Source organism: Anopheles arabiensis, chromosome 2, assembly GCF_016920715.1.
Source record: "Anopheles arabiensis isolate DONGOLA chromosome 2, AaraD3, whole genome shotgun sequence".
Classification (NCBI taxonomy): Eukaryota; Metazoa; Arthropoda; class Insecta; order Diptera; family Culicidae; genus Anopheles; species Anopheles arabiensis.
The window spans coordinates 82,269,794-82,294,266 of NC_053517.1; the positions used below are offsets into that span (position 1 = coordinate 82,269,794).

General features: G+C 43.1%; 2 protein-coding genes across 3 annotated transcripts; both read right to left on the reverse strand.

Moving 5' to 3' along the window:
- Positions 1-333: 333 nt before the first annotated feature.
- Positions 334-17,510, reverse strand: LOC120908577 (SEC14-like protein 4). 2 transcript variants are annotated; one of them, XM_040319744.1, is made up of 6 exons: positions 17,421-17,510; positions 15,947-16,110; positions 4,218-4,287; positions 1,446-2,250; positions 1,146-1,300; positions 334-1,065 (listed from the first exon to the last, which is right to left on the reverse strand). In XM_040319744.1, exons 2-6 carry the CDS (start codon positions 15,998-16,000, stop codon positions 902-904), a joined length of 1,248 nt encoding a protein of 415 aa, XP_040175678.1. In that variant the 5' UTR covers positions 16,001-16,110; positions 17,421-17,510; the 3' UTR covers positions 334-901. The 2 variants fall into 2 exon arrangements, with proteins under 2 accessions (XP_040175678.1, XP_040175679.1); XM_040319745.1 differs by having other exon boundaries at positions 15,947-16,096; positions 17,421-17,503.
- A 5,929-nt stretch (positions 17,511-23,439) lies between these two features.
- LOC120894450 (brachyurin-like) lies at positions 23,440-24,321 on the reverse strand. Its single transcript, XM_040297047.1, has 2 exons — positions 24,083-24,321; positions 23,440-24,010 (listed from the first exon to the last, which is right to left on the reverse strand). The coding sequence occupies exons 1-2, from the start codon at positions 24,319-24,321 to the stop codon at positions 23,440-23,442; spliced, it is 810 nt and encodes a 269-aa protein (XP_040152981.1).
- Positions 24,322-24,473: the final 152 nt, after the last annotated feature.

Sequence of the window (24,473 nt, forward strand, 5' to 3'; positions counted from 1 at the left end):
GACTACCAATCCGTACGGTTTATTGAGCTTAATTATAGTTTCAGCACACAGTGGGATGTGCTTCCGCTTTTTACATTTACGCACACAAACAAACAAAGGGTTGCGCTTCCCATCGAGCGTTCCTCGTATCCTTCACAGACTGTTAAAACCGATGTGGGTTGCAACGGTTCGGCTGTTAGTCCCTATTTCTTACCCCCAACATGGTTGCCGCTTGTTGCTGCTGTCCTAATCTAATTACCCGTGGCATTACACGAGCCCGCTCTACTCTACTCTCCACGAGAGAATATCGTGTGCCCCCGTCCCACTGTGCTTTTTTGTTTTATCACCAGCAACTAATATTAGTATGTATTTTTATTGTTTTGTTTGTTTGCTTTTTTACAATGGTCACCGATAAGGACGAACGTCGCCACAGCCACTGGGATATGCAATTTTTGGGAGCTTACTATCTAATCAAATATCACCCTGTAATGGAATGTCGCGCGTATATCGGGCGTGGTTCGGCTTTTTTCAAAAGGGTGAAAGAAATGTAATCGAACACACCTAAGCTGCTGTGATAAGGAAAGATTGTGTCAAACACACGTGAAAGCTGTAAAAAGAATGCTGAGGGAACAGGTGTTGAAAGGGAAGAAAACGATTTAAAGCACACACACACCACAAATCAAAATCTTTGGCTCACGACATTTTTGCGCGACGGTTCATCACTACCTTTGTTTTGAGAATGCAATACCGTTTTATCAGCCCTAACCCGATGCATCCCTCTGTATGTAATAGTACCGCAACACTCTATTCCCTTGATGTTCGTTTTTGTGTGAGTACCGAAGGACAACTGACCGTGTTCTTTTAAAAGTACAAAGCGCACCCTGTCCAGCCATCAGATGACTCGCCGTCCAACCCTCGGGGTTCAATCCTCGGCCGTACTACCGTCCGCCGGGGACGTTTCCTCCTCCGTCACGGCAATCGGGGCCATCGTTTGCTCCTCGTCGTTCAGCGGCGCCGTCATCAGCACGGAGTAGCGGATCTTTTTCGTCTTGAAGTACGAGTACGAATTGTCGAACAGCACGTGATCTGTATGAGTTGGGAATGATAGGATGGAATGGCTTTAGAGATTATTGAATTGATTAAAATTATGAAATATAATGACGTACATGTGCATCCCGGCTGGCAGGTGATGAACCCGGACTCGTCCACCTGATGGGAGGACACTCGCTTGAGTGGCACCTCGATAACTGATTCCTCCGTCTTCTTGTTCACGCACTTCACGCCGAACTTGATGTCGTGATCGAACGTACGGAATTCCCACCTGCGTACGAAAGAAGACTGCGTGTTAATTGAATCGTAAAACAACGCCTAAGCCGAAGTTTGTCTAGCTTAAAGAGCAAATGTTTTGGCATTGCAAATATTGTCCCTGCCACACCCGACACATACAACGACCAGCCAAAACTCACTTCAAGAAACAGCCCGCATCCTCACAGTCGAACGTCAGCTTCAGTCGGCCACCCTTCCGGATCTCCGTCTCCGTGAACGTCAGATTGTTGTTGAAGCTGTCCTCCTTCGAGGTGTACAGCTCCTTCGGCACCTTGCCGCCCCAGCAGATCTTCGTCTCGCACTTCGAATTGCCGTCCGGGTCAGTCTGGGTGCCGCCGAAGTACGCCGGCAGCTGGTCCGCATCGCACCGCTCCAGGATCGCGGGCAGCCACTTGGTCCGGTCCGGCTTGTAGATCCGTATCTTGTCGATCGTGTACTCGCCCAGGAACTTCTTCACCATGTTGTACGCGAACGCGAACACCTTCGGCGTGTTGATGATGTAGCAGCACTTCAGGATCTCCGGATAGTTCGCCTCGTACATCTTGATCAGCGAGATCACCACCTCGCTCGCCGGGCGCCAGATGTACTGCTTCAGGTTGAAGTTGTCCATATCGAACACGACGATAAACTGGCGGCTGTTCGGGTTGCCGGTCTTCTTGCTCTGCTCGTACGCCTGCTGCATGTAGCCCTCGAGCGCCTGCATCGTCATGCGCACGATGTCGGCCCGGGACACGCTGTGCAGCAGGCCCCAGATGTCGAACCCGGCGAACGGTATGATGATGATCGGTGAGCCTTCCTTATCGTAGCCGGACACACCGTGCGGGCTGTAGTCGAGCAGGATCTGGGGCGTTGGCCACTTGGCGATCTCGTCCGTGTTCCAGCGCTCCCGGAACTTCATCGAATCGCGCAGCATCTTTTCCGCCGCCTCCGGGTTCCAGTTGCGTGCTAGCGTGGTAAAACGTACGAGGTAAAGATGTTAAAAATCTGGTTGGTTTTTCCCGATTCCCGGCTACGCAATACAATTATGGGTTATATTATCACTTTTACTACAAGGTGTATAAAAACCAGAATTCCTAGGTACAAGGGGACAAACAAATTAGGTCTCTACAACTGATTGTTGACCTCAACCAACCCTGAAACTGATCCAACACCCATACCGGTCCTTTAATTGATCCTTAACACACATCGTCCCTAGAACTGTACCCCAAATCATACAGGTTCTGGAACTGATCCTTCTTCTTCTTCTTCTTTGGCTCAACAACCGATGTCGGTCAAGGCCTGCCTGTACCCACTTGTGGGCTTGGCTTTCAGTGACTAATTGATTCCCCCCCCCCCATAGCAGGATAATCAGTCCTACGTATGGCGGCGCGGTCTATTTGGGGATTGAACCCATGACGGGCATGTTGTTAAGTCGTACGAGTTGACGACTGTACTACGAGACCGGCTCAGGAACTGATCCTTAACCAATACTATTCCTGGAAGTGATTTCCAACCCACACGGGTGAAGAAACTGCTATTGAACCCATACTGGTCTCTAACTAGTCCTGGTACTATTCCTAGAAGCATATCGATCTTGGAACTGATTCTGAACTTATAACGGTACTTAAACTGATCCCGACTCCATATAGTTCCTGGAACTGATCCCGAAACCGTACCGAATCTGGAATTGATGTCGAGCCATTATAGTTCCTGGAACTGATCCGAAACCTATAGTGTACTGGAACTTATGCTAAATCCAGAAAGGTTTAGGAATTGACACTTAGCGCATACCGGTGATGGAATTGATAATGAACCCATACCATTCCTGTAACTGATCTCAAATCAATAACGGCCCGGAACAGATCTTGAATCTATTCCAGGTTTTAAAAGTGAATAACACTTAAAATGGGGTTTGAACTGTTGCTGAATCCACACGGCTCCTAGAATTCATATTATATCTAAACTGATCGCCAACCCATACCTGTCAATGGAATAATTTCGAACTTATACCGTTTTTGCAAACTAGCCCTGAACCCAATACCGCTGCTGTTCCAGCAGTTCCTAATCCCAAACTTATCTCGTTACTGAAACTGCTCCCTTTATCATTCAGGCATATAAACTGTATCTGGATCAGAGTCAGTCATGAATCGGATCGCAAACCGATTCAGGAACCGACACAGTACCTACTCCACTCAAGTAAATGAATCCACCACCGTACTGCTCAATTAACCATTCATCAGTATTTTGATATCTTGTAAGGTAGTACAAGGCTCTCTAGGCTTTAAGTATCTCCTTGGAATAGCCATCTATTATTGCTTAGCTTTCCATTACAAAATGATGCCACTTTTTAAAATGAAAAGGAAATCAGCTTCAGCATCCGGTTCCTAATGAGTTCACAATTGAATCAGTTGAAAAAAAGCGGTGCGTTTTACTGAACTTTTCATTCTGACCCCAATTCCACGCGCCCTCCAAACGGCCTTCCAAGATCCCCAGCCCAACGCCGACCATTCATCAGCCGATTCGCTCAAGACAATTTGTGTACGCAAAACAAAACAGAAAGCGGCCCTCGCGGTGGAGGATAGATGGAATGTGGCGAGGAAAAATGCCAATTATAGTTCTAAGGTCAGTCCACACGTGCCCTCGCGTGCAAATTTCGCTCCCCACTCGGGGGTGGACCCATGATCGGTAGTAGATGTGACAGCACAACAAAAAAAGCCGCTCCATCCACCCGCACGCGTGTAGGACGCATTGCTTCCAACGGCCTAAGACGTGGTATAGAGTCATTTCAGAAATATTTACTTCTTCACGCAAACCGTCTAATTACCGCGAACCGGTTCACCGGCAAGTGTGGCGACCTAATGCGAGCTAAGGCGCCTCCGATTGCCGCATTTCCAGTCTAGACCCAAGACCGCGTGATTGTGTGTATCGCTTACCTCGTAGCCAACGCACCAGATAGTAATCATCGTGCTCCGGTTTCAGTATGTCAACCACCTGCCGACGGAACTGTAATGAGAGGAGAACGGGGAGATAGCGAAAAAAACGCGCATTAGTAGATGTGTAATGTGCAATCAAAGAAATCGAGCAAGAAATCGATCGACCTGCTGCACTGCGGAGTGCTGTAATCACCATAGAAGGATGCCCTAGACGCGATAGAATTCTGAGAAAAGCTTGCGCGGTCCAAATTAGGGACCGAAATGTACAAACACACACATACACCTCACGATCAGGGTTGAGGACGGACGTGCTCTGCCTTTCATGTCACCCGCAATTGCAGATGTCGACAGCCTTCAACTTCGCATCACTATCTGGTTCAATATCACCAGAGAGACCAGAGACCGAGTTCATAGGGGCCGCGAACTGTCTGAACCTTGGCTTGCACGAACTCAAAACTCAAATGTCTCTTCAAGCCTTGTTTTTGTCTTAAACAATCCACACCTCACTGACGGGTACTTTATTTTGCAAGCTTTATCCAAAAATTTCCCACCATTTTGTTACGTCACCGCTGAGTTCCTTTCATTTTGAGCTATGCAAAAAAAAAGAGTCGGAACCTTCACTTGACGCAACTAGTGACGTAAGATTAACAGCTGAAATTCGCAAGTTATTAATTAAGTGTGGTGAATGCAAATAAGAGAGACAAGTCAAAACAGATCTGCCCCTGAAGATCACCAACATCAATCCACTGTCTCCAAGGCAACCGAGGGCGATGAGCTTGAACTTAAGTGCATCGCTACAGTGTATCTTGCGTGTAGACAATCATCGGAGAGGTTAGTGTTAGGACACACACGCCCCGCCCTACCTTAGCTACGGAATGCAAAAAGTGTGTGGGAACAGATAGTGATCATTTTTTGTTTGCATGCTTGCGAATGTTTTACCGCCATTATTTCCAAGTTCTAAATCACTTCTCGAAGGTAGTGGACATTGAAGGGGTGAGAAATTGCCCATGGTGTAGTAGTGTGTTTGCATGCTTGGAGGGGAGGGTCGTACAATAGATTGATCGACGATGTGATCAAGGTAAGGGTAATTGAATGGGAAGCGAAGATCATTTGAGTATCTTGATTAGAAAGATACCTTTCCTATCACACCTGTGTATTCTATCGCAAAGTTGAAGGAGAATGTGTGGGCAAAATGGCTATATTGAGAACTTTTGCTCTGTATCTGAGTATCTGAGTAAAGTAATCTTAACATTTCTGTTTTGACGGCGATCGACAGTATGTCTATGAAATAAAACGAACAACAGACTTTCAAAGAAGGAATTCATGCACAACGAGAAGTTACAATATCATGTAAGATGGGCCTCATGGCAAAATGGCCCTTTATCAAAACATAAAACGTAGCAAAGATGTTTAAGGCTTTGAACTGGCTTCATTCAATTGTTTAAATGAAAAGTCTTTCATTTAACAAATCTTAAAAAAAAGAAACATCAAAGAAACATAAATATCAGGACATGAACCCAGCTAAAGCAACTAGTTTGTAGTGTGCAAGTAGATTGGTTCGCACATACTCATAGACCTTTGCTATTATGGCATCTGCTTATGTTTGTTCTTTAATAAAAACGTGGAGCTTTCAGATCCATATAGCCGAACAAATGTAGCCATTCAAATACAAGAACATAGAACTATACTCAAATCTTAAGGAAGGATTATTTAATAGAATAAAAATATAATATTTGATTAACTGTTAATACCGTTGATCAAAAAACATATCGTTTGTTTATGTTGTGTGACAACAAGGATAAAAAGTCTATTTTTAATAAGCTCAAAATAAAAATATACTTGTATGTTTACGAAATTCATAGATCAATGTTATGTTTCTGGATGATCATTGCATTCGATAATTATTTGAACAATTTATTGTTTCTTAATATTTGCTTAAATTACACGAAGACTCATCTTCGAGGTGATGAAAAAAGCATAATTTTAGAAATTAATTGATCATGACCGTTTTGCCCTGCGTTCCCCTAAACAGAGGCTTGCGAAGTGAGTGAGTAGCTGAATGTACTTAACGTTTTGACCTCTCTCCCGGGCAACCGTTTAATGCCACTACCCAGGTCCCAGGAAAAAGGTGCGAAAAATTGCATTTCTTTGCCAGATGCAACACGCAACCGCAACAAAATTAAAACCCCAAACAAACGATAACCGGGCAGTAGCCATTCGATTCATTGTCATGCCATTATTTTCACATCTATTTGTACGTCCTACGCCGGGCACGCAATAAACGAGGCATCATTTTATCTACAAGTTCCTGGTTGGGATTACACGAAAGCAGAGGATATACTTCCCAATCATTGGCACTTATGATGACGTTGCGTTGCGTTCACGACTCCCCGAGAGGGTTAACAAGCGAACAGGCACGTAAATCTAGACACTTTTGTCTTTTTGCAACCCTTCAGTAACCTTCAAGCAGACGGAGGGTCAAAAACATGACTTTTGCAATGACTTTTGCACCGGCCTCAAGAAGGGGGTAATTAGCAACGTAATTGAATTTGATTGAATGGTTAGGAGGATTGAATCTTCCATGTTGTGGTGGGCGAGAAGCTGGAGTTGAGGGCCAATGACAGGTCAGGAAGGTTGCTAGCTTCTGATTTGATACGGGGGAGCAATTCTTAGTAATTCTCGCAGTGTTTTAGATGCATCCTTCGTTTACTTCGCGCAGTTTAAAAATTAAATTGACATGTAAGGGCTTGTAAATTATTGACTTCCTTGATAAAATCCACTATCAAGTGTACTACTAAGGTACTTAGGAGTACAACTAAGCAAGCTCACGCTGTTAATCTTCTAACAACCTTGAAAAACGAGCAAATACAACATCAAAACGTCTCAACTCCCCTACTTTGCTTTACCTCACGTTCATTGCTCCTTCCTTTGCTCCGTAAGGTCAATAAAGCGGCTAAATAACGATCGTTTTACCCCCGATTGCGCAAATGCCAACACCATCACCGACGCCACCGTCGGTCAACAAACGCTCCGAAATGGTCCGAAAATTGATGAGCCACCCGTACGCCAAGGCAAAGGTCTGGCCGTATGAACAAAAGCCGATAGTCCACACGCGGGCAGCTGCCCTGCATCTAGGCAGCTGCATCTTGGGTCCGATCTTCTCCTTGGCGTACCGTGCATACCCGCGCTGGTCAGTGTCAACCAAGATTGAACCGGTCCAAACGAAATGGACACCACATACCTTGGCGTGGCATTGGCCTACGGCAGCGACTGTTCGGCGCGGAGATGCCAGCAGGCCTCTCCAGTGCGCATGAAGTGGCGCTGCGCGCGAAAGAGCACGTGCGCGCGTGTTGCGCAATCATGATTCACTCATGACGAGCGCAACCAGTCGCGAATGAGTTTTGTGCGTTGAAATGAAAAAGAGAAAAAAAGAGGTTTCCAAAAGACTGTAAATCAATCGACGCGCCTCAAATTAGACTTCAATTGAGATGTGTACAGTGTTTCAAAATTAAGCTGGCGTGAAGCTGAAATACGTGCCCGCGGGCTTTGGGAGATTGTTGGGACCTTGGGCAAAGGGACATTGATGCTAAATGAATGTCAATTAAGCGATTTTGTGTGAGTGAATAGGAAGAAATCATATTATCCTTCAGGTGTTTTAATGTTTCTTCAATTTTCGCAGAACATTCAAGATCCGATGGAGAAATTAATTTCGCTTTTGTATAAATTGCTTTAATAGACAAAAATAAATTCAATCATGTCCAATTTTCTATTTTGAAGCCGAAAATTATACGTTCCCTTTTTTCTATCAATTTTTTTTGGTATGCAATTTTTCCACCATTGCAAATTCAAGCCCACCTTTCATCTGTAATTCATCACGCAGCACATTGCAACAGTAACGCGCACTGCGTGCCAATCATGCATCCAGTTTCATTGCAAACAACAAACAGCAACGAAAAAACAGCAACACTCAAACCGCAATGGCTGAACCATCTTCTGACTCATCGATTTTTCACCCCACTTTAATGGGGCTGTTGCTTGCTTGCTTGCTTGCACATAGCGCAAATTACTCTACGCCTCCCCCTTCATGCTTTTCATCCGAATCGTGCGATCTCGAATGCATTTCGCGGACCAGCGGGGTTTTGCAGTAATCGAGTAAATCGATGCGCCGGAGCAATCGTTTCGTGCGCAAAGTTTCTCCCACCTCGAGGGTTAATGCGATTTCACACACACACAAACACAAACCAACCATCACATTTTTGTGCTTTTTTGTCCAAGAAACATTTGGATGGGGCATGATATTAGACCTCCTTTCTCGCCTGCGACCCTTTTGTGTCATTTATCGGTCGTAGATTGATTGGCACGGAAGCGCAGCATAAATAATTGCCGGTCACCTTTACACAGTTCCTACCCCTCAACGGGATGTATAATATTAACTGTCTTTTGCAGTCAAAGAAGCGGCTTTGTCACAGTCACACATCACATTTGGATGTGAGATAAAGCCTTAATGGAGCAACGCGCAACGATGAACGGTGCTGAAAAAAGATGCTTTAAACGCTGATGCATGCACTGAGAGGTGTGAAAATCAATATCATTTCTTTAGTGTTTAGGGGGAAAGCAGGGCAAAAGGGACATGCAAAGCAGTTGAATAAATATTGCTTGGAATTTTTCTCGCAACACAATTATTCTTAAATTATTCTATGCCTCTATTATTTATTAATGGATCAAAATTACCACAAAGCCTCAACTCAAATTCAATAATCAGATTAGCTGTTCAGGAGAGCTATTCGAAGTGATCCAAAAATATATTATTAAGGACGGGGGACACTGTCCGTACCTGCTAGTGTAATTTAGATTTTCACTAGCGCATCTGGCGGCGGCTGACCGAAGCATTTTACCAAACAAGTTGGAGCGACTGTAGAATTTATTTTTCTATATTTTTTACTAAATTCGGACGAAAAAAGTTTTGTTAAAGGTAGATGCTCATGTCCTACACGCATTGCATCCATTTTCATGACAAAAAACGATGGAAAAAGTACTTATTTTTGAGATCCGGCATGACCATTCCCTTGATCACCAAAAAAAGCTTCCACCAACCGCCGCCAGATGCGCTAGTGAAAATCAAAATTACACTAGCGAGTACAGACAGTGTCCCAAGGACTTTATAATTAAAACATTTTTTACACGTTTCAAACGACGGATTTGAATCCTTTGTCTATGTCAAAAATAGCTGCCGATTTTGCCATAATTTTGACTGACCATATTGCCCCATGTGAAGCATTTTTACATTTCATTATAAAGGCCGGGCTACATTGATCGTACTCGCAAGCGTAATTTTGATTTTCACTAGCACATCTGGCGGCGGCTGACCGAAGCATTTTGTCAAACAATTTGGAGCCGCTTCAGAAAATACGTTATTTTTCCATGTTTTTTACTAAAAACGGAGGAGAAAAGTTTTGTAAAACGTAGATACACATGTTTTGCACGCATTGCATCCATTTTTGCAATGGAAAACGATGGAAAAACTACTTAATTTTGAGATCCGGCATGACCATTCCCTGGATGACCAAAAATAGCTTCCACCAGTCGCCGCCAGATGCGCTAGTGAAAATCAAAATTACGCTTGCGAGTACGATCAATGTAGCCCGGCCTTAATATTATCAAAAATATACATTCAAAAATACGCCCTGGTTTCTACAGTCCAATTGTATAGAAATACTATTTATTTAAAAAATATACCACAGAAAACTTGCACGCATCCATGCAACATGCATTAAAGCTTATTTTCGAAGCAGTGAAAATTATTTCATTTGCTACTAAATTTAAATTTATGTTGATCTTGGTTGTTGTTGAATAACGGATGACTAAATCTACATGGTCTTTAAGGCCGGGCTACATTGATCGTACTCTCTGGCGTAATTTTGATTTTCACTAGCGCATCTGGCGGCGGCTGGTGGAAGCTTTTTTTGTCATCGAGGGAATGGACCTGCCGGATCTCAAAATTAAGTAGTTTTTCCATCGTTTTCCATTGCAAAAATTGATGCAATGCGTGCAAGACATGTGTATCTACGTTTTACAACACTTTTCTCCTCCGATTTCAGTAAAAAACATGGAAAATTAACCTATTTTCTGGAGCGGCTCCAAATTGTTTGGCAAAATGCTTCGGTCAGCCGCCACCAGATGCGCTAGTGACAATCGAAATTACACTTGCGAGTACGATCAATGTAGCCCGGCCTTTAGAAAAAAATTCCAAGAAATACATTTTGAACCTTGAAATGTATCCTGTGAAATAATGCTTTAATAAAGAATGCCCATTTTGCCCCGTTGCCGCCGTGAATAAATAGGGATTCATGAATACAGAGGAACTCTGTAGCTGTGTGTTTCACAGAGGATGTATTTTTAAAAAATCAGGAAAATTTACTAAATTAGTAAATAACTAAAATTATATCGAAGCTATCGTTTTACACATCGTGGTTTTTGAATAATATTTCTCTAGCTAAATAATGACCCTTTGTAGCAAAAGTGTATCAGCGGCTTAAAGCGTCTATAAACCCGTTCAACCGTACCAAAACGCGATGCCGGCTACGAACGATGCACTTTATTGGCATCAATAATAAAACATCAAGCATGTTAAAGCGCTATAAAACCCATCGTCAAGCATTAGCTAACGCTAATGTTAAATAGCTCTTCATTAGGATGAAAGCAGTTTCCAACGTTCGAAACGTGTGGAAGTGGTGGTAACGGTGGAAGCTTTTAAATGTAGCTTATAGCAAATTTCTTTTCAACTCATGCAGCATGTTCCTTTTACAAAAAAAAAAAAACAACTACCCAGTATCTCTTACAATGACAAACGATCATGTCGATCGTTTGGCAAACGACAGTAAAAGCATTTGCATTAATGTTTTGCACCAACAAAGAGAGTAAAAAGAACTACAATGATGCACTAACAAAAAGGTGATACTAGCACCACGCTGATTGCAGCACGACAGCTTAGCCATCAATCATTGCGAGTGAAGTGTAAAGCGTCCCGCGTGTTGTGGTGTAGTGCATCGAACAAATAATAAAGGTTTACCCAGTGAGCTTCGAGCAAACCGACCGGCAGTGTGTTACAAAGTCGGTTTTTGTTATCCTTTTTGAATGTGCATTATGCAACGTAAACTATTGCATGGAGATGTTTATCAAAGAAACATAATAAAAATTTGAGGCAAAAACCACGCCGGTACGCTGAAACCTTTGCATAAGCACGTCCGTTAGACAACAATCCACTGACATCCCACCACAGAAAGTCAGCCCCAATCAATGCTGCTCGACCTGTATCGATGCAAACCAATGTTTCGAACGAGCGCAAAAACTGGACCCGGTCAACATTGGGCGTCCTAAAAATATGTAGCTTTAACCTGTTCGTGTCTCTCGGTTCCCCGGTTTAAAGGAACCTGTTTCGGGCTTTTTTTTCGGTGTGACATTAAACCTAACGCTAGTCCAGCACACCCTACGAAGCTGATTTTGCAATATGTTTTGCGACCGTGAACCATCCAACCCGCTCCGCAGCATTCAGTAAGCGTTGCAGTTCCCCATACGTTGTGGGAAATGCATTAGGCTCTGCGCCATCATCGATTCATTTCCATTCCGTTTTTTTTGTTTGTTTGCAAGCCACCAAAGCACTTCACCGTTTGCTACCCACCAGCACAGCATTACACGAAGCGATTTTACCCCACACGGCACGCTGGCACAGTTTGGAGGGATGGCGGAAAAGGCGGAAAAACTGCACTGCAAGGTGAGCAACTTTTTCTAACCACCCGTGCCCGAAGCACACGCCGCGTTCGCGACTCATTTTCTATGACTCCCCCCCCAACTCGAAGGTTCGCGTTCGGGGGAAGCCACCGTTAGGAGATGGATCGATCGCGCAACAGCATCCGCGGTGCGGTGAAGCCGTGCAGCCGTGCACCATGACCGACTGTTGACTTCGGCGGCGGGTGAGCAACACCTGGCCGGGTTTGCTGGTGTTGGTGTTAGAAACCGTCCAAGGGAGAGGACGGAAAGAAATAGTCATATCTTTGGCATAACATATTTACCCCATATTGTGTGTGGCTATATGCATTTCAATATTTTATTTATTCTTTATTATTTCCTTAAAAAAAAACTCTTTTAGTACTTTAAAAACCAACTAACATGCCACTCGGTCCTGCTTTCGATAAACATGGAGGCTTTCGTGTAAGACATTCATAACGGTTGAACCTACCCGCGTTCAACCATTTGCATCGAAACTCGAACACCTCTCCCCTTTCTACCAACCCCATTTGCATAGTTACACACAAACACTCACAGCCAGTGTCCGGTCGGTCTTCCAAGGTTGAACTCACACCGAAGCCAAAGTCTGGCGCTCAAAGTCTAGCGCTCTTTCTGCCTTCGCGCTGCGCGAGTTGATGCAGTGCCCTATTGATCAGTTAACGTCTGAGCTAGCTGGCGCAAGACGACGATAAAGTGCGAGTCTAGGGTGTTTACCGACATTTCGGTAAGGATCCGGTTGACTAATATTACCGCTGTTACGGTCACAGTTATTAGTGCACCAGTAAGCACCATTACTGCAGATTATCTCTGGGGTCAGTGTGTCGACAGTTGGAAAAAATGTGCTGGAGAAGAGTTCGTATTATAAAATTTTTATATTTAAAAACTACTGCAATGGTTCATATCTTTCAAAAATCTTTAAAATGGTTCAGCCGCAGATATGGAAGTCTTTTGAACATTGACTAAGCGACGAACCTTGTCTTATCGATTTTGATTTTTTTTAATTTTATAGCGTAGGGATCGTAATGCATAAATTATTGATTAGAAACCCTTTACAACTTTAAAATGATGTGATAACGATTTGAAGAAAAAAAAAACGGTCTCAGCATTTAGTTATTGGCAGCTTAATGCATTAATTAAAAAAAATTGTTCAAATCTTTCGTATGTTAATCAGCGACGAACCCTTTCAGCTTATTTTACTTCTGACTGTTTAGATTTAAACTCATCTAAGTAAATAAAAAAATTAAATAAATTGAAATAATTTGTTGATAATCCTAATCGAAACAGTGTCCTACTTGCTTAATAATTATACACTACGGGCGATTTTACCGAAATCAAACCCAACATTGCTGATAGTTCACTTCCTGACTGCCACCCACCTTGTCCCGCCTCGACCCGGGACAGATCAATTAAACATATAATGTGGAATTAATTGCCAGCCTCATCGCTCTCGGGGGTGGCCGTTGTTATAATTTAAGGCCGGATCAAGAAATCAACCGACAGTCGTTTCGAGAACCATCCTCCACTTAATGACGCAGACAAATGCTTATCCCCTTGTCCGTGCTCGTCCCGCTGTCGTCATTCGTTTACACGCGATAGCTGATACAATCCCGTTTCGCCCCCCCCCCCCTTGATTGATACAGTTTCGCCACGACGATGAAGGGTTCCTTTCTATCTAGCATGTTTCTAGAATACGCTACAGTTAGTCCTACAGTGCAGTGCACACGCTAACTAATTCAAAACAATGATTTGAAATTCTTCAACAAATATCGTTTTCCATGCTGAAAAGAATCTACTGTTTGCAAACACTAAAGACGACGATAGGAAGCGCATTCTCACCGCAAACAATTGGTTAGATGATAGGTGCACGTGCTACGATTGGGGTTCGTCGCTTCCGTTACACGAAAGACTTCAACGCATAGTTGTGCGTGTTTATACGCCATCATGTACATTTTATTCGTTTCGTTGTGGAAGTGATTAGATGTTGTGAATTTTATTTATTATTTCATTACCAAAATCTACTAAAATTGAACAAAACAGCGACCATTTCCCGAATTGAATCATATTAACAATCACTACCGGCATCCAGTCCACAAAAGCTGCAGAACAAAAAATGGTTCAACATTTCAGCCTAAACACCCCGCGACCATGGCCTAACGTCAAGGTTACGGAAACGAGGCGCGTACCACCGACGACCATCAAACGCAAACACCGTGCTAAATATGAAACGAAAGCCATAAAGCCAGCCACCGAAATGGTACAGACGCACTAAATGCGTATCGGAGCTACACACAAGAACACCAGAGAAAAAAACCTCCAAATGCTTAACACAAAACACGGACAGACTTGCAGACTAAACCGAACCAAAAACATAAGCGAAGGAGGAGAGAGAGAAAAAACTCATTCACACTAACACACACGATCTCGTCTTCCGTTGCACTTCCTAATGGCGCAGGTTTTGCCACGCGTGTTGTTGTGCCGCTGCCGGCTAAACCGAAACAAGTGAAGGCTGTTTTCGAAGGCTTTTGCCTGGAACGTTGAACACTGACCACGGCCTGTCTAATCCTTGACTCCATAAGCAGAAGGGCAGGTGGTGGACGAAGGTGCCCATCAAATAATTATAATCCGAAATCAAAACTGCGTGCCAAGACGTAAGAACCTACAAACGGTCGAAGTGTAGCAGCAACAATCGTTTGGGCTAGAGCATTCCAGGAAGCTTAGAACAAGCTGTTCAATGAATTGGAAATGATTGATGCGAGCGTGGTTTTGTTTTTGGTCAGCGATTAATCGTTGCGCTGGAACAACAACGGCATGCGATTTAATATACACATTGATGGTTTTTGGAAAGCTCCAATCTGTTCGCTTTGTTCCAGTTCGAGCAAATCATCGAGGAGCATTATCTTTGTTATGGTACAGCCACAGGTATTTCAGTTAGCCACAAATAAGGATTTGATGATAACAAACACACAAAAAAAGCTCGATAAGCAAACTGTACTAGTCATTTTGTGGTCAACCATTTGCTTGTCATTGCTTGATAAGTGTTCATGGAAATTGATTGACATTCTTCGCAACAAACACCAATCAGCTATTAAGCAGCCACAATAAAGGTAACCATTTTCATTCGATCGGTAATTGCAAAGCCGCACTGGATAGTCTCTAATGTAAGGTTTCGATCATACCACATACACACACATATTGTAAAACCTCCATCATCAACGAATCAGTCACGCTAAATTCGTCCCAGCAGTGACAAAACTGCGACAATGAACAGCAAAATTGCTGTCAACCTGCTCCAATCGGCGCCTCCTCAGCTTATCGATCGCTACGAAACAAAGCACACAGGCCCACCCCAAACACCATTTCCCACCCGTTTCCCGGATGCACGATCTAATCGTATTATAGGGGTTGCGATTAACTTATACACGCTTCCAAAGTGTGTGTACGTGCACGTGTGATAGTACGGGAGACACCCGTACGGGGGTAACACCGGAAAACACATTTTTAATTGTACGACACACGATCGACAGACAGACGGCTGTGGCGGGTGGTGTACTCGTTAACGCATCGTTGCATGAAATTGCACCAAAGCCCGAAATCGGAGCTCACCGGCGCTTTCGATTCAACGCCCTTCCCCCCGCCGGGAGTGCCTACTTCGGAACTTTCTACTCGCGATTTTTTGTTGTTCACCGTTTGTTTTTACCGTTTGTTGTACATATCCAATGCCTTATCTTGCCGCTTACGGTCGAAGCAAAGCAACAACACAGTTTGAATGTCAAAAAGTGCGCACAAAACCAGCGTGCACCATCCATCTGGTATGCTGTAAAACGTTCGAAGGAAACAAACAAAACAACCATCCCCCAAAAACAGTAAAATCTTATCTTATCGACAACACCTGGCCGTGACCGGGCCATCCCCGGTTCGCGGTATGGTGGGTGCGGGCGCCTTACCTTCATCAGCGCAAATCGCTGGTCATCCTCGAGGGAAAGCATTTTCATTGACATCGTGTTTACCTGTGGGGCAGAAACAGAACGGAACGCAAAATGCACTTTCTCACAGACACACACACACACTTGCGATGTACACACTGATGCACTTTACTGTTTGTGTAATGCTGTAATGCGTTGAGAAAAGAGGAAAATGGAATTGTTTTAATAGATGCGTCTCGAACGAATTCGATCGCAATCAGCTGGCACGAGGTTTACACTAAAGAATCCGGCACTTATCGGTATCTTATCGATTGTCACTGTGGCCTGTATTCATAAGAAAAATTGCAGTTGTTGCAGGTGTTGCTAGCGGTTGCTAGCTGATTGATTGTAACACAGCCTGTAACAATCTGGAACGTTGTTGAACAGCTGTTCTTGATAATACTGTTTGCAATGTTTTTGTGGCTGTATTGTGAATTGAATACGTGTTATTCATAATCCATACATTAGTTATGAAATTGGGTACTATAAATGAAATTGAATATTTAACATGCTTTTTAAATGAACAATTTGAACAAAATGTAGTGGAACTTTTTAATGGAAAAGGCAATTTATAGAATATTCGGTTTAAAAATAGCTTCTTGATATGAATTCAATCGTTCTAAATGTTCTATGAGTTACATTTTCAATTCGATTAAATCAACCCATGCTATCAACAGCTGCTTTTTACACCCTTTTTGCTTTTCATATATTAATACATGAGTTCTTGTAACACGCGTTACACACCATTCTCAAAAATTCAATTTCTTTCCGCATTCTTCGCTTTTGTTCTGCTTTCAAATGCAAACACCACCTTTATATGAATTTCATTTTACAAAACTACCCCCAGGAAGCAGCTACCTTCACCATGCGAACGCAAAAAACGCACTTAATATGCTAACGCTTCTAACGCTTCGAACTTGCAAACGGAACGCAAAACGGAAACGATAAAAGAAAGAGTAGCAGCACAAACACACACACACAGACACCGTACACAGCACAAATAATTCAAGAAAGAAATGCACAGCACACCGCAAGCCAAACGCCAGCTGAACTTAAAAACTAAACCGTTTTGGGGTAGTGCGAAATGCCGGATAGGTGGCGCACCGCGGTACAATTCACGCTTCACTACGTTCCAACCGGATTCGCGGCAACCAAGGGGGCCAAGGGGCTGCACGCACCCACTGCGGACGGATGGTTCGGCACGTTTGGGTGGGAAAATTCACAACAGAAAACCACACACTAACATACACATTCACACAAGAAACACGGTTTGAGTGCATAAATGAATAAAGTAAACGGGAGACCACAATAGAGGTGCACGATATCACACCACACAGCACTGCCGCAACGCACTGAAATGTATTTTAGCAATTGCGGACCCCTGTGCCCGCACACACCTGCAAGGGTACGTCAATAAGGTAAAATTAAAGTTGAAAATAAATAAACAAACACACACCACTAGCCCAAACGCGCGACTTCGGTCGTAGTAGCCGCAGCAAGCGTTGCGTTTATCGCGCACGACGGCTCGTTCGAGAATGCGGCTGCGTCGCCGGCGGTAGTAGCGCTAAACGAGCGTTCGGTGCGTGTTTTCGCCGTGTCGGAGTGGGGTTAAAAATGAGCGGCAAGCTCATTGTTTGAATTAGAATTTTAAAACTTCGTAACGATGGCTATTTCTTTCTAGTGGTAGTAATAAAATATGGAAAATGTTTCAATTTGTCATTTTCTACTAAGCTTGCAGCGGTACTTGTTGACTCCAGAAAAAATTGTTGTACAAAGTGGGTCAAATTTATTTCATGAATCTTTTGCAATCTTATGAATATTGCATTTGAATAATAAGCAATTTTTATAGTAAAAAAGGTGAAAAACTTTGGAACAGAATTTGAACAGACTGTATTGTGGCCGAATAATATAAAGTAAGGACCCATAGTTCAAGACACCTGACGGTTAGAAAAAAGAAAATGTACACGATAATTTTAAACAAGTCTAACATACAAACAAAAACTATTCTTTTGTAAAAAAAACTGTAAAAAATAGACGACGCATTGTTCAAAAGGAAAATTTTCGTATTACTCTGTTGAAATCAGATTAATTAATATCTTCATCGCACCTGAAATGTATAGATCATACCCCATGATTACCAACAATTCATTTTTTTCAGATCTCATTACAATTCAAAATTATGTACAATAACTTTCTAACTTTAATTTAATATTCAAACGAATTAATATATTTGTACTAAAAATAACACACTGATTTCGGTAAACACTCCAGTGTTTGACACCACTGAATTTTAATTGGACAGTGGGCCTCCAAAGCGGTCGGTTATTGATGCGAACACTCACTTTTACTTCTAGTCATTTGTGGGCTTGAAACTAAATGGACAAGTTATAATGCGAAAGGAGTTTCCCACTAAACGCAATAAACTGAGTTTTGTACTGAATGCAATCAAACACTGATTTATTTCCGAAAATATTAATATTATTATTTATTTAGTTTTATTTATTTATTTTTATTTAGTTTTTTAAGAAGACCCGAATTTTATGTATTTATATATTTTTATTTATTTTTCTAACTAGGTCTGAATTTAAAACTTAAAAGCTTTAAACTTATATACGGTAACTGTACCAGTTTTCGGCAGTGTACCTATTTTCGGCAGGGTAACTAAAAACGTGAAATGCTGCACAAAAATGCGGTAAAAATGTCACAAAACACAATTTTGTAGTGAAAGTATACTCATTTGTTATTCATATGCGATGTTTCACACCATGTCCTTGCGTATTTTCCAAAATATCAACTAAAGTGTGCAGAGCTCAGCATTTTGCGGCAGGATGGCTGTCAGCCAATAGTTTGGCCGGTTTTGTGATTAAGAGAACCAAAACAGTAAAACCATGAAAGTGTGGTGTATATTAAAGATTTTATGTTTGTTAAATTTATTCTAACTTGTTTGGAATTTTAAAATCACGATAAACAAGTTATGTTTCAATTTCAATGCTGCCGAAAATAGGTACACAGTAAATGTTCATTTTTGACAGTTCAATGTTGTGGACTCATGCCGAAACTCGGAACAATAACACACCTTGGATTTGACTTAAAAAAATTGCCTTTAAAAGTTGACCAGAGCACTACAATGCTTATGTCGACACATAATAAGACCTTTCTTGTACAAAAAAAACACCAATTTCACGATAAATAAGGCAATAACTTAAGGGAAAAATAATTATTTGTGACCCAGTCGGTCCCGTACGCTATAACCGTCAAGCTGTCACTTTTCTTCAATCGTTGAAAAAGTGTCTGTAAAAGTGTCACATCAAAAAGGCTGCCAAAGCGGGTCTAAATAAGCAACATAAAATTAAGAATTAAAGTGCTTTTTAACACAAATTTTAGGAAAGTTAGAGTCTTAAATTGCTTTTAACATATTTTGTACATATTTACATTGATAAAAACATTTTCTGACCCGTATTCGCGCTGCCGAAAATAGGAACACAGCCTGTTGAACAAACTGCCGAAAATAGGAGCAAAATCAATGTTTACATTTTTACAAATATTTGTAAAAAACTTCTCTGAAACGCGCAAATAAAAAATAGCGTAACATGTTACACACTTAAAATTTTTTGCCGAATCTCGGTTAATTTTTGCCGAGATCTGCACAACTGAGGTCTCGGCAAAGATCTCGGTTAAATTTCTGTTGCCGAAATCTCGGTTAAAAATGCAATTGACATTTTGTTTTGACGTTTACGTTTAACCGAGATTTTCGGTTAGAGCAATCCGAGATTTCAGCTAATTATAAAAACAATCTTTTTTTTAATTTAAGTGGTTTTATTTGCGTAAAAAGTTAGTTTGAGTTATAAATACAAACACAATTATTTATTGAGCCACAACCATAACAGCCAGAGCCCATGCTGATTGCCGATGTACATTTTCTGCAGCATGATGCCTATCGTATCTGTAGTTGGACGGCAGGAAGTCACCTCCCCCCCAATTGTGAGAGTTGTGGTGGGATGGGAAGCGCAGGGACGGGCGCAGATAGAACACCAGATGGTGTACAGGGTCTGGATGTAGTAAGGGTGCAGGAAGATGGGCCGGGCATAGAGCGAACACCGGTACAGACACGGTTCTGTAAAGCGGGCAGAGTGAAACAAGCCTGAGTGAACCCTGATTGGAAGTCACGTGGTCGAGTATTTGGATATTTACCTCGTGAAGGTAACTGGAATTGAAACCTGGAAGTCCGAACGGGCCGGCAAAGGTTGGTCCAATCGAACTAGCATCCGGTAATCCTTGGATAAGGACTGCTTCGAGCGACGATCTTATGTGCACTGGCTACGTGCGTTGACAGAGCTTCGTAGCCCACCCGTGTCCGATCGTACGCTGCTGATGATCGGTTTCTTCACGCTGGGTGTCATATTTTCATTTATTTTTCACACTATTAATTTTATAACACAAAATCACTCCGAAAGGTTTCTGCATCGACAAAATGATGAATGACAGATAGAAAACCGAGCCTCGGCTAACTCAAATAGCATGGCCGAAATTTCGGTTATTTTGACGGATGACCTCGGTGACAGCAGTGTTAACGTACGAAATCGGCATGTTGTGTTGCCGAGTTTCGGTTAAAATATTTGTTTAACTGATATTTCAGTTTTAAATGGTACTGATTATCGGCAATGGGAAATTTTCAACTGACATGTCAGCAAGAATCGAAAGAGCCGACGAATTTCGGCAGTTTTTTTAACCGAGGTCGTGAAATATTTTTAAGTGTGTATGTTGAGGGCCATATGACGCTATCTTTAACTGATGAGTGAACGTTTAAATCTCGTTTTTATAACAATATACTAACGATACTTGTACAGCTTCGTGTTACTAAAGTTTTATTTTTGTCTAAGAAAAGTAAAAAATACAATGTTATTTGTAAAAGTCAAAATAACGTATTATTTATTTTAACTCTGGCAAAGTCATCGTGGGCACCATTATAAGCCGCATGCGGCCCGCGGGCCGTAGTTTGGATACCCCTGTTTTAGGGGTAATGGCTCATGCAATCCTTACTTAGGGCGGCAGTCCATGAGATTGGCATGTTGTTAAGACGTCCGAGTTGACCGTGGGACCCTTCGATGCAACAAAAACAAAAATACGATAAGAAAACTGTAGCATATCTGCTATACAGAACATATTGTAATACACACTACCATCCATAGACACATTGTAACACACTTTGGAAAGCCAAGCCACACCATTGTAACACATTCATTATAACACATCAGTAAATCAGATCATTCCATACACACCGTTCATATATAAACAATTGTGACACTCTAATCAAAAACAACCGAAACGCACAACATAAGCAGGAACAATATGTAGCCCAAAGCAGGAACAGTATATGCATTAAACCCAAAACAGGAACTTAGTGACAAGAACCATCGTTCTTGTCAACACAAGACAAACGTAACTAGCTGAGTGAAAACAATAACTTTCCAACATAAAACCCGGAACCAAATGTGAGAAACCCTTAACTTCTTTTGAGTATAAATAAAACCAACTCCGATCATGGCAAGGCAGATTCGTTCGGACTGTCAGGATAGGACTATGCCCATCCTACATCTATCGACTTCTCATTTAAAGAGTTTAGTTATGTCCCCCTACCCAAGGTAAGGCCTCTAAACTCCAACGTTTCCAGTAAGGGAAATCTCCTAAAGGTTTCTAAGTTTTAATCCACCTCGGCTCATGTTAGTAAAAACTGACCTACCGCGACGGTACTCAAAGTACAGTTGTACGATCATCGCATTACAGGGCGACCGTAACATTATCCAAACCCATTACATGGCGACCGTAGCTATCCTCCGAACTCATTACAAAACAACTGGACTGAGTGAGTCCGATTGAAGTACTATTAAGGTCCCAAAAGCAGTATCAGGGCATGGAATCAGGATCTGTTCCAGGACTGATATGGAATCCGAATCAGTTCAAGGACCAGTATGGGTTTGGGAACAGTTCCAGAGCCGCAAGGATTGCAAGATCTGCATGGGGATCGGTTCCAGGACCATTATGGGTTCAGAGTAAGTTTTGGCGTGGGTTCGAGATCAATGCCAGAGCCGGTACGGTTTTTGAAGCAATTTCAGTACCGGTATAGAGTCAAGACATATGCCAGATCCGGTATGGGATCGGGATCAACTCCACGTTAAAACAGTGCTCTCCAACATTTTTAGGATCGTGGACCACTTGGCTTATAAAATACGTTTGCTGCGGCCCACATCTATTGACGCATTCATTTTATTGACGTAGTTCAACGTTTTTAATCAAAAATATGTTTTATCTTTAAGCTCTGCAATGGGATGGGATCCGAAGCCCTTCGAGGGATAATATAGGCTCTGCCATCCAACTCCTATTCCGTCACATCCTCGTCGTGCAGAGTCGTAACATGTGCCTCTATATATCCTAGCTTGGGTACACGGGCTAGATCCAACCCCTTGGGCAGATGATGCCATATGGCGAACCAGGAGGGGGGTGGGTATCCCGGGAAACTGGGTGCCTGAACGTCGGGGGGGCAACCCAACGCTAAACAAAACGATCACGTGGGCGCGGGGCCAGTCACCCAGTCCCATGCATGAACAGACTACGGAAAGCACCAGGAATCATCGAAACGGAACCAACGATACCGACCCAACGCAATGGGCCCCCGGACAACGATCAAAATGGGCTCATGGAAGGTACGCACTCTTAGCAAAGCCGGAACCTTGAAAAAACCGACCCAGCCCGTAAAGACTTTTTAGGCCGTCCACAAGCACAGAGGAGGCGTGGTTGGCCCAAATTGAGGTGGCAGGATGGCGTGGAGGCGTCCGCCATTATGGCCGGGATAACGGATCGGCAGACGAAGGCGCGAGACCGCGAGTGGTTTCGAAAACTCCTGAGGCAGGTAAAGACCGCAAAGCGGTTGTAGCGCCGGATAAATAAGTAAGTATATTTAATCTTATACTAAACGTGCCTGTTAAAAATGTAATTTTGATTTTGGGCAAGAAAATTGCACGAAATATATAGTAATAGGCTTTTCTTCCCAAAAATCATTTCTTCGCGAACCACTTCTGTTAACGCCACAGACTACAAGATGGAGACCACTGAGTTAAAGGACCGGTTGGGGGTTAGGATCAGTTCCAGAGTCAGGATCATGACTAATCCTAACACGTATATGGAATTGAAAAAAGTTCCAGCACCAGAATGAGTTCTGTAAAATTCCAGGTTTGCCATGGGTTCGAGATCAGTCCCAGGAGCGGTGTGAATTTTGAATCATTTTCTCTTAAAGTATCCCTTGGAATTAAAAAAAAAAGATATTTGCGTTATCTCTAACAAATAACCATTTCACGCGTATCCCAAAATTTATCTTCAACAACCCCGTAACCGGGTCAAATTAACTAGTAGTTCAAAAATTCACGTTCTACGTTATGTAGTTTATCGGCCTACTCCCATGTTTTATTTATGCTCTTTATTCACATCACCACAGCGTCCGAGTTGTTCTCAATCCACGTGAGGTACTCGGTGACGCGCGTATGGACCGACGGCCAGCTGCGTTCGCAGCCCATCGAAAAGCCATACGAATGGACCGCGATCAGTATCGTTTGTCCGTTTTCCGTCACCGTCACTGGACCACCCTCATCCCCCACGCAAGCTGCACCGTTCTCGGTCGAGGTGCACACATTGCGCGAGCTTAGATACAGCGGGAAGCTAATCAGACAGCTAGTGTTGGTGATGACGCGCGCACGGAAGTACAGCAGACGACGAACCGGGACCACCTCGCCCGTGCTTTGACCGGTTTGGCCCCAGCCGGCTATCGTCGTTTCGTAGTTATTAAACGAATGGCCAATGTACAGACGGCTAGGCAGTTGCACAACGCGTATCCGGTCACTCAGCGGCGCCGGACGGGACAGCGTCAGAATGGCCAGATCGTTCGAGAAGAAAAACGAGCTAAAGTCCGGGTGCACCAGTACGGAGGCGACGGTGATAAATTCCTGCACCGCGGTCATATCGTGTGCACCAAGCATTACCGTGATGGTGCGGTAGCTGTGGGAGAGATAAGGGAAACAGTATGTGAAGAGGAGCTGGGTTTTGTATCTTGGAGGGCATCACACTTACCCATTGACACAGTTGGCCGAGGTAAGTATGTGGCGCTGCGAGATCAGGGTCCCACCGCAGAAGTACGTATTGGAGGGAAACGTCACGAGCACACCGGCCGCCCACGGTACATCGGTAGGGCCTGCCTCTATTCCGTTGTTGATGCGCCGATCTGGCCCATCCGGCACCGGACTGCCAGCAACCACTGCAATCACACACAAACCTACCAAAATGGTACGAACTACCGATGATAGCTCCATGGTGTCTCGTCTGGGTGATGTGGTCGTCGACGTCTTCCCTCGAACTAGAGCGCACATTAGCAACAGAGCAGCGCGTATTTATAACCCAATCGGGGTAATATTCTAGACGCACAACAACACAATTCGGACGTAAGCGAGAAGTAGCAGATAAG

Bases quoted from the DNA above. Each gene is read 5' to 3' on its own strand.
- LOC120908577 (XM_040319744.1), bottom strand. From the start codon at position 16,000: ATGTCAATGAAAATGCTTTCCCTCGAGGATGACCAGCGATTTGCGCTG. The intron at 1,301-1,445 runs GTGAGTTTTGGC...TTTCGTACGCAG, and splicing joins GATGCGGGCTGTTTCTTGAA to GTGGGAATTCCGTACGTTCG. The intron at 1,066-1,145 runs GTACGTCATTAT...CAACTCATACAG, and splicing joins CTGCCAGCCGGGATGCACAT to ATCACGTGCTGTTCGACAAT.
- LOC120894450 (XM_040297047.1), bottom strand. From the start codon at position 24,321: ATGGAGCTATCATCGGTAGTTCGTACCATTTTGGTAGGTTTGTGTGTG. The intron at 24,011-24,082 runs GTAAGTGTGATG...TCTCTCCCACAG, and splicing joins TCGGCCAACTGTGTCAATGG to CTACCGCACCATCACGGTAA.